We start from the raw sequence: 11,159 nt of genomic DNA on the forward strand, positions 1-11,159 counted from the left end.
GGCCTCGATAATAGTAGTAGATTTGGACAAATGGTTTTTCTTTATTTCTGTTTTCTCCTATCAAAAATATTTGGACTTTCATTACCATTATTACCTTCCTTAATTATCTGTATTTCATTGTTTGTGTATATGAACTTGAGATTTTCAAAGGCACAAATGACTTTCAGTTGGAGTTTGAAAATTTTATGCACTTCAGAAATTTGCTTGCAGTATTTTACAATAGCCATTTGTAAACTTTGCATTTTAACAAATATTACAAAACTGTGTGTACCGAAGTACACAAGATATTTACATTTTAAATTACATCAAATGTTTTTTTTCTTAAGATACCAAATGATGAGCTCGTGACTGAGGCTGAATTTTCTTAATTCCGAATAAATGACAAAAATTTCAAACTCTTTTAAAGTTGTTTCCAGTGTACACACCATAGAAACAGTGCTATTTCCAGGAGAAAATTAATGTGGAGTTTCATTAGAAAGAAGCATTTGCTCACTTCCAAAGAAAAAACCCTTAAGAGAACATAGCAGTTTTCTTCAAAACTCAAAAGCATTCAACTCTACAAAAATACACTTACCTATCCGTCTTTACCCCCTCCCCATATATTATTAATCTCCATATTTCACCCAGCATACGCTTCATACTTTGTGAGAGGTGAATGGTTTCTAAAACTTGAAATGAGTTTTCATAAGGGTTAGCAGCCATATTTGTCTTTGGAAAAACCATCGTATTTATACAGTTTGCATTAAATGTGTGTTTTGGGGTATCTGTTTTATGCATGTTTCTTACACGAAGCAAAAACCTTTTCCTTGAATATCCTGTACTTCTAGAAATAGCTCTTAAGCTGGAGTAGAGTTTCTGTGCCCAGTGTGCAAGCATGCATAAATCCTGTAGCGTGGTTATAAACAGGTTTAGACTTCATTGTATGCCACTGTAAGAATCTCTCTCTCTCATAGGATGCTCATCTTGTCACCTTAAAGGGATCTGATTATTAGAAGATGAGGGTTGAATAATTCCTGGGGAAAAAAAGGCTGTTTAAGGTTTCTCAAATTGGGAACTAGTCTGTAGGCCCAGAATTCCTGTGTTTATGCACATGTGCATATTTAAGAGATATGTATTAGCTAATTTGCATACACTCACCATCTGCCAAATACTTTATTTCCTCCTTTCTGCGCTCCTCCCCACCCCCATTTTCTTAGATTTCCTCTTTGAGGACTCCTTGCCCACTCCTCTGTATGTGTGTGATCATGTGTTACCAGCTTTCACTACTTTGTAGCAAGTGAGGTGATTTTTGGCTCCAGCTGCAGAAGCTCTCGCTCAAAGTCCCAAATGAGATCACATTACACAAATCTGTATTGAATGCTGCCTGATATTGTTGTGCAGGGCTTCTATTGTCTCTCCAAAATCAAAAATGCCAGTTAATTTTCTTGATTCTCTTCTGCCCCACTCATAGCCCACCTCTGCCCCCTTTTTGCAGCATCAAGAGGGCTCCACCTTCCAAGCCTGGTGATCAGCGAGGGTCCTCTTCTTTTCCTTCCTTGGGTGGAAGGAGAAGAGGCAACTGTCACTTTGCACAGGAGGGTAGGGAGGAGGGAGCAGAGCTGCTGTGCTCTTTCTGCTGCCCCCTTTCTACATGTGAAAATGATATAGACTCTTCCTGCTTTTCCCAGGAGGGAGCTCTACCTCTTGTAGCAGCTATGGTAGACTGTTCTTCCCTAGAAGGTAGGAACATACTGAAGCTAACCAAACAAAAGGGCTTTTTCCTCCAGGTCTGAAAGTCATACACAGGCTGCAGCTTTTGGTGACCTCTCAAGATTGCCTACAACTGAGGCCAAAAATCATGTTTACTGGGAGAGTTGACAGCTCTGTCAAAGCTTCTTGGTACCACAAACCTTTTCCTGTGTCACTACATTTGCCATGCAGATTTGTTACTCTGCCTTGTGTCCAGATAATCTTTGTATCCACCACATTGCAGAGTCTACAGAGAAGCCACCTGTATATGTGAAACACAGGCAGGGAGAATTAGCAAGGACATTTTTACAAACACATGTCTAAGCCTGCCTAAAATCTGTACATTCTGTTGCGTGCCTTCCCCACACTGGGTGAATTTTAGCCCCTAAAAATGTAATTTACACAGACAAGAGTGCATTTTGTAGTGTTAAGTGTCAGGTTTTGTGTTTGATCCTTCTCTAGCATTTAAATGCAGATCAATTTTAATCAGTGACATTTACTAGGAGTCAGCCAGGAGCTCTGCTCTCCAGCCTTGCTGCCAACCTCTGTTCTTCCCTCACCTTAACCATGGTTGGTAAACCCAGCACCTGAGTCCCAGATTGACAGGCTTTCACAGATGTCAGACCAGAAGTGCTCTGATGAACCACAGGCAGTTAACTCATAGGGAACAGCTGCCTTTGTAGCAGAATTTCAAGCTGTGGCCCATTACAACTTCAACTTCTGCTTCTGTGACCTTCTTAGCCCTTATTAGTAAGAAGGGGCAGGGTGATAGAGAGAATTGAAATCCAAGGTGTCAATATGGAAGCCTGCAGTTTTGCTAGAAAAGCAGCTGCCTCCTGTTGTGTCAGAGAAGGAAGTTGCTGACAGAGCCAAGCAGCTTCATTGGTTTTTCTGTGTAGTTCAGTTACCTTGAATAAACAGTTACTGCATTTAATTTAAAAAAAATAAAATAAAATAAAAAGCGACTTGCATCCAAGGTGAGGGGAGTGATGGAGGGAATTTTTGAGTTTGTGAGGACTGTGGTTGTTCAGCTAGAGGAACCCAAAGGTTCCAGAAAGCTGGATGCATTTCAAAGGCTAAGTATTTCCTCGTTAAAACTTAATAAATGTTTCTAAACATATTATATGGAACATTCAGTTGTTCTCTGAAGAATTATAACAAATTTGGAGATTGAATTCAATCACTGAAATGTGAAACAAAGCAAAACTAAAATCCCTAAGTGCAAAACTCAAAGCTAAAATAACTAGCGTTTCCACCTGTGTGCTCGAGTGAGAGTGAGTGAAAGTCCCCTGCTCCCCCCCCCCTTTTTTTTTTTTTGGACATACTAAACTATAAGGGGTTTTTTTGTGGGGGGGATTACGTATTAAGTAAGACCACTGTTTCTAGAAGTATATCTCAGGGATCTGCAACCTTTAGCACACGGCTCGCTGGGGTAAGCATCCTGGCGGGCCGGGCCGGTTTGTTTACCTGCCGCGTCCGCAGGTTCGGCCGATCGCGGCTCCCACTGGCCACAGTTCGCCGCTCCAGGGCAATGGGGGCTGCGGGAACTAGTGCAGGCCAAGGGATGTGCTTGCCGCCGCTTCCCGCCACCCCCATTGGCCTGGAGCGGCGAATCGCGGCCAGTGAGAGCCGCAATCAGCCAAACCTGCAGAAGTGGCAGGTAAACAAACCGGCCCGCCGTGGTGCTTACCTGGTGAACCGCATGCCAAAGGTTGCCGATCCCTGGTATATTTTAATTTTTCTTGTATTATAATAATCTGAACTGTTTAACATGGTTTTCTTTTTATTTCTAGATGGTGTGAAAGGATCATAATTACCTAATCAACATCAACAGAATGGCTTCCCTTGATGAAGAAAACAGAACATTCACTTCATAGGCTTATGTCTACAACATGAAATATTTAACAGTAGCTGTCTTTGAGAAATTAATTTGTGACCTGAGATCTCCTGGTCCCGGGAAGAAATTGAGATTTTACAAATTAGAGCTATAATTTTTCAGTACTTTTTTTTGTGACTAATGATATTTAAATTTGCACAACAAAAATATAGAATACAAAACCCAAGGGTTATACTGATAAATTTTTGTTTGTGCATTACACAGGATATATCATTTAAATTAAATTTTAAATCATCTTTACTTTTTATTTATTTCTTAATACATGAAGACTCAGCAAGAATAATTTGTCACCCATGGAAAAAAATAAGGCATATTCCCCAAAAATGGACAGTAATTTTGTGTTAGATAAAATCAACAATTTAAAAGTAGAGCAAGAAGATGATGGCATAAATAATTGTACTTTGGAAAGAATGGATATAAAAAACGAACATGAAGATTTGAAACATACAGACAGTAGTGATGAACAAGAAGTCAAAGAAAAACATTTCATCAATAACAATCCTGGCAAATATTTATCTACAGAAAATGAAGATGATTATGGATCTCTGTTTTCTCAGTATAGTAGTACTCTTTATGATGTAGCAATGGAAGCTGTGACACAAAGCCTCCTTTCTAGCAGAAATATAAGCTCCCGGAAAAAATCCCCTGCTTGGAATCATTTTTTTATATCCCCTCGAGACAGCACTAAAGCAATATGTATGTACTGTATGAAAGAATTTAGCCGGGGTAAAAATGAAAAGGACCTAAGTACAAGTTGTCTCATGAGGCATGTGAGGAGAGCTCATCCTACTGTACTTATTCAAGAAAATGGAAGTATGCCGGGTCTAGCTTCTCTTTCTTCACCTTCATTGTTACTGCCTGCTCAGTCTGCAGATGTTGGAGATTTAAGTGCTGTGTTATCGCCTATAAAACTGGTCAAGAAAATTGCTTCTAAGATACCATCTCCAGATCAAGTAATTGAGGAATCTGTTTCTATAGTCTCTTCTGAAGAAATATCAGACCTTTCAGTTTCTGAAAAGTGCATCAAAGAAGAAGTCATGGCTGGGTCATCTCCACCCCTACCCAACAATCAGTATGATGAAACTGTGGAGAATGTAGCAGAGAAAACTCTTCCAATTCCAAAGAGTACATCAGGTTCCAGAAGAAGATCTGCTGTCTGGAAACATTTTTATTTGTCTCCTTTAGATAATTCTAAAGCAGTTTGCATCCACTGCATGAATGAATTCAGTAGAGGAAAGAATGGAAAAGATCTTGGAACTAGTTGCTTAATAAGGCACATGTGGAGAGCCCATCGTTCTATTGTTTTGCAGGAGAATGGCGGTGGTACAAGCATACCACCCTTGTACTCTGCTCCTCCAACTTTATTGCCTTCTTTACTGCCCTCTGATGGAGATATGAATTCTGTGTCGTCCTCTCCAGGAAAACTGATTAAAGAATCAATGTCTGCTTCTTCCTCTCCAGATAGAATGGCAGAGGAGATCCATTCTACTCTCCCTTCTGGAGATGCTCTGGTGGAAGACTCATCGATGTTGTCAGCTGATGATATAGGTGAAGCCTCCTTAGTGTCTTCTCCTGAGAAGCAGTGTGACGGATTAAGTCCATTGATATTTGAACGTAGCTCTGTGTTTCAGCAAAATAAAAGGATTATGAAAAGGCTTAAATCAGAAGTTTGGCATCATTTTTCACTGTCTCCAGTGGACAGTCTAAAAGCTATATGTAGATACTGCAGTTGTATGATAAGTTGTGGGAAAAAAGGAGATGTAGGCACAAGCTGCTTGATGAGACATCTATATAGACGCCACCCTGAAGTGATTGGGAACCAAAAGAGTTTTATAGATGCAAGTTTGGCAAATTCTCCTTATGCTACTTTGGCTTCTGCAGAGTGTTCATCCTCAAAATTGATTGACTTACCCACAATGGTTACAAATGGTAATCCAATTATATTTCCTGTCAATAGCAAGAAGACCTCAAAACTGTGGAATCACTTTTCAATTTGTTCTGCAGATTCAACTAAAGTAATATGTATGCACTGTGGACGTACAATAAGCAGGGGGAAAAAGCCAATAAATTTAGGTACAAGTTGCCTTCTAAGACATTTGCAGCGGTTTCATAACAATGTGCTGAAAACTGATGTTTCAGAGACAGTGTTGTCCTCTTCTATGGATAATCACAAGCCACTGAGCACAGAATTATTAGGATCTTCAACATTTGATGAAACCAATGACAAGTTTTGTGATTCTCACCCAGTTGCCAAAAAAATTACAAGTCTTGTAGCTGAAATGATTGCACTTGACCTTCAGCCATATTCTTTTGTAGACAACATTGGCTTTAACAGGCTGCTTGAATACTTGCAACCTCAGTATTCTTTACCTTCACCATCGTATTTTTCTAGGACAGCAATTCCAGAAATGTATGATAATGTGAAACAAATAATTATTTCACATCTGAAAAAAGCTGAAAGCGGAGTAATACATTTTACATCAGGAATATGGATGAGCAATCAAACACGAGAATATCTAACTCTTACTGCTCACTGGGTAACATTTGAGTCCTCATTTAGACCACAGTGTGAAGATTATCATTGTACAGCACTTTTAAACGTGTCACAGATTGATTGTGACTACAATGGCATCAGTATTCAAAAACAGCTAGAATATTGGTGGGAAGCCTGGATAACTTCCATTGGCCTTCAGATTGGGATTACTGTTACTGATAATCAAAGTATAGGAAAAACTTTAAATGAAAGCGATCATTCGAGTGTGCAGTGTTTTGGTCACACTGTTAATCTCATAGTAAATGAGGCGATTAAAAGTCAGAGAATGGTTCAAAATTTGCTTAGTATTGCAAGAAAGATTTGTGAACGTGTTCATCGGTCAGCAAAAGCAAAGGAGAAATTAGCTGAGTTACAAAAAGAATATGAGTTGCCCCAGCATCAACTTATTCAAGATGTTCCATCCAAATGGAATACATCATTCCATATGCTTGAACGCTTAATTGAACAGAAAAGAGCAATTGATGAAATGTCAATAGAGTGCAGCTTTAGGGAGCTGATAAGTTGTGATCAGTGGGTAGTTATGCAATCTGTGTGTCATGCTCTGAAACCATTTGAAGTTGCAAGTAGAGAGATGAGTACACACATGTCCACTTTAAGCCAGGTGATTCCAATGATTCACATACTTAACAGGAAAATAGAGATGTTGTTTGAGGAAACAATGGGCATTGACACCATGTTAAAATCCTTGAAAGAAGCTATGGCGAGTAGATTATCCAGCACACTTCATGATCCAAGGTACATTTTTGCTACACTTTTAGACCCCCGCTATAAAACATCCTTATTTACAGAGGAGGAGGCTGAACAGTATAAACTGGACTTAATCAGGGAGCTGGAAATATTGAGTTCTACCTCAGATGATGATAAACCTGTTTCTAATGGGTGCGATATAGGTTCACCATCTACAAACTCCTGTGGGGAGGATAATCTTTGGTCACTTATGGCTGACATGAAAAAATCAAAAGATCTAAAAGAGAAGGCAAAGTTACCAGAGGAAATGGTGCTCTCATACTTGGAGGAAGAAGTGCTTGAGCATAACTGTGATCCACTAACTTACTGGGATTTTAAGAAGTCATCTTGGCCAGTATTGTCAAAATTGGCTGTCAGATTCTTGGGTTGTCCACCAAGTATTGTTCCTTCAGAGAGATTGTTCAATACATCCAATGAAAACAGCAGCTTTAGTCAGTCAAGGCTAATGATTGAACACTTTGAAAAACTTATCTTTTTGAAAGTGAATCTTCCCTTAATATACTTCCAGTATTGAAACTAATGAACAAATTGCCAGACTAAAACTATTGTTGCTCACTGGATATTAAATATTTGGATTGTTAAATTGCTCCAGTAGGGGCCATGTATGACATCTAATCAGTGACTGTAATTCAAAATTTTAGTTTTGTCAGCTTTCATTAAAATGTCTACATGTGCCTTATTCATAGTTCTTCAGGCCAGATATTGTATATATGTTTTTTAAAAGTTCACACTAGAAATAGCCTGTCTTGTCAAATTATACATAATTATGTAGGTTTTAATCCATAATTGTAAATGAACTTAAAGCGCGGTCATTTGTTTTAATAGAATGGCAAAAAAGATGTAAACAGTTCTATTCTGTAGTTTTTTATTCAATTATGTAAAAACCATAAACCAGGTACTGTATTTTAGTTAAACATTGCTTTAATTGCAGCAAAATAGCTTTTGTAGCTGTCAAAAGAAAGCTGTACATAAAAGGTGGAGTTCAAGCCATCTTTTTACTTAACAGTTTTTAATTGCAAGCCCTAAAGTACTTAAAGGGTTATGAAGAATTATTATGGAAGATGTTTACTATGACAAACTATTGACTTACTATTTGAAAATGTAACTAAATTTAGAGGTATTATGGAACATCAGTTATACAATAATCTGTAATAAAACTTCCCATGTGCTGTTCTCCTATTCAGGTTTTACATTGTAACTGAATTACAGAAATATTCTGAGTATTTATATAAGCTCTTTTTGGAAGTTTTTATCAAAGTTTGTGAATGAATGCTTGTTGTTTAATGCAGTGTATGAAAAGGCAAGAAATTTAGTGAAAGATCTGATGTTCTAAAGCCTTTTTTTAATCTTTAGTGCATCAAAATTATAAGGGTTCCCTGGTGTAGAAATTGTGTCCTGGTTCCCAACATGATTACAGCCAGGTATAACAAATTGTCTTAAAGTTCCTAGGACAAAAATAACCAACTCTGATTCTGAAGAATAGCCTTATGGATATGGTGCACTGCTTAGAATTTTATGTAGTAGGGTTGATTCATAATTGTTGGTGTCCATCATGCAAATGAGTAGGCCCTATCAAATTCACGGTCTATTATAGGATTTTAAAAATGATAAATGTCATGATTTCAGCTATTTAAATCTGACATTTCAGTGTTGTAATTGTAGGGGTCTTGACCCAAAAAGGAATTGTGGGGGGGTTGCAAGATTATTGTGGGGTGGAGGGGGGGTTGCAGTACTGCTACCCTTCTGTGCTGCTGCTGGTGGTGGCTACGCCTGCAGAGCTGGGCAGCTGTAGACTGTTGGCTGGGAGCCCATTTCTGAAGGCAGAGCCGCCACCAGCCACACCGGAGAAGTAAGGATGGCATGATATGGTATGTATTGTATGGAGATATACCTATCTCAGAACTGGAAGGGGCCCTGAAAGGTCATTGAGTACAGCCCCCTGCCTTCACTAGCAGGACCAAGTACTGATTTTGCCCCAAATCCCTAAGTGGCCCCCTCAAGGATTGAATTCACAACCCTGGGGTTTAGCAGGCCAATACTCAAACCACTGAGCTATCCCTCCATTGCCACCCTTCTGCACTGCTGGGCCCTCAGTCAGCAGCTGCTACTCTCCAGCTGCCCAGCTCTGAAGGCAGTGCAGAAGTAAGGGTGACAATACTGCAACCCACCTAAAATAGCCTTGTGACCCCCTGCAACTCCCTTTTGGGTCAGGACCCCCAATTTGAGAAACACTGGTCTCCCCTGTGAAATCTGTATAGCATAAGGTAAAAGCACACAAAAGACCAGATTTCACAGTATGTGACGCATTTTTAATAGCTGTGAATTTGGCAGGGCCCTACAAATGAGTTGTTGTAGAACCCTCTAAACTTCAAAAATAGAGTAAAAATAGCCAGCATTTAAATTTTAAACAATGTTTTCCATGTTTTTCTTTCAACTACTAGAGTCATCTTCCCATTTCAGTTTGATTAAATACTTTTAGGAAGCAAGTCGTTCATTTGCCTATGACCTTTTAGAAAAATTGTAGTTTTGTTAAAATACTGTACCTATGCTAATCTAATTTTACATTTACTATGTTTTAGTGTATTTATAAATGGTGAACTCAGTTTCTGAAATTAAACATTTTATTTGCAATTTCTAGTGCTATTGAACACTGCCTTTTTCGTTTCAGAAAACCTGTAGAAAAACTGTTTAATCTGAGAATGAAACTGACTAAAATACATACAGAATCATATATTTTAGTACAGAACACTATATGGAAGGGAGATTAATTGGTATATTTAGCTCTTTGGATTTCAAAGGCTATATTTTGTAGCCCTTACGTTGAGTAACGTCTTACTGCAAGTACTTCTAGTGCCTACTTGACCTGAGCAAAGGTTGCGGAGATATTCTCCCAGTGACTTAATAGTTACTACATGACACTTCCCAAAACATTTTGAAAATAGGCTGTTAATGGAACAGTTAAAACTAAATTCTGTTCTCAACTATATGCACAATAACACCACTGAAATATGGGAATTATACTTGGCCGCCTGAGAACAGAATTTGTTCTAACCTAGTGCTTTCCCATCTGGATCTGGTTCTTGTGCCTTCTGCATTTAAGTCCAGGTGGCTTTCTCCTCTACATTGCTTGGGCATCAGCACAGTGGGTCAATGAGAACATGCGAAAGACTGGGTCCCTGCTCAGTTCTAGTCTAAACTTCACTCAGGCTGGGAACAAGTCCTGCTCAGTCACTCTGAGAATGATGCATGTGCAGTCTGGTCAGCACTAGAAGCTGTGACAGGCTTGAGTATGCTCAGAGTGGACAGAATCTTGTAAGTGTTTAGCAATTAAAATCTTTGAAGTCTGAGCATATCTGACCAGTAACTTTTCAAAGACCTAATGACCAAATTTAGGTGGATTTTCAAAGGGATGGCAAAAATCCCTGCTCTGAAATCCATCTCCTTCCAAATTTCAAGTTCCTACTGTGAAGCATAGGGGAGGTAAATTTCTCAAAGAAAAGACTGCCAGAACCTTTTAGTGTAGGTAAAACGTATTTTTCCTTAGTCTCTTTCTTGGAAATGACTGAAAAAACTTTCCAAAATGAAGTTCAGCCTAAGGCAGAAACCCAGCATGAAAATTTCAGCCCAATTGGTTAAAGTTTGGCAAAGGAATAAGCAACAGAAAACAGTCATATAATGGAAGATGTCAAGCAGTGTTACCAGCTCCACCTATAATAAAATATCTGAAATTAAAATTTAGGGTACTCAGATTTGATCACGTCATTGTAACTTTATATTAACAAATGCAATGCAATTCAACTATTATACACTGATGACACATTAAAAGGAACAGCACCCACTACTTGGGGGGGGGGGGGGGGGGGAAGAGGGACGGAATCTCAGGGCAAAAATACTATATTCCTTAGAAAAGCAATTTAGTGTAACATTTAAGGTTAGGATTCTCATTAATGATGCTTTTATTCCTGCCCCCCCTTGCTTCAACCAGTCATAGTGGCAAACTACATTTAAGACAAAGCTGTGACCAGTTGTGTAACCCACTAACAGTGAAAGCTGTGGTCAAACAGTCTTGCTTATATTGATATCATGCTTGGTTTGTGGTTTTGTTTTCTTATTGCAGTTTGAAGAATTAAACTCATTTGTGTAGAGGGAATCTAAGCATTCAGAACTACAAGTAAAAGCATGTGGGGGTGGTTGTCTTCTACTGTTTAAGTGTGCTGTGAAGAGCACTCCTAA

The 11,159-nt window shown here is 38.8% G+C and overlaps 1 protein-coding gene across 1 annotated transcript in view; it reads left to right on the forward strand.

Annotated features, from left to right (window-relative positions):
- The window catches only part of ZBED4 (zinc finger BED-type containing 4), a 31,896-nt gene extending 22,339 nt beyond the window's left edge, over positions 1-9,557 (forward strand). Inside the window, exon 3 of the mRNA XM_065554911.1 lies at positions 3,522-9,557. Coding sequence (XP_065410983.1) covers positions 3,919-7,440 — 3,522 coding nt within the window. The 5' untranslated portion in view covers positions 3,522-3,918 and the 3' untranslated portion in view covers positions 7,441-9,557. The remainder of the gene's footprint in view (positions 1-3,521) is intronic.
- Positions 9,558-11,159: the final 1,602 nt, after the last annotated feature.

Source organism: Chrysemys picta, chromosome 1 (genome assembly GCF_011386835.1).
Source record: "Chrysemys picta bellii isolate R12L10 chromosome 1, ASM1138683v2, whole genome shotgun sequence".
NCBI lineage: Eukaryota > Metazoa > Chordata > Testudines > Emydidae > Chrysemys > Chrysemys picta.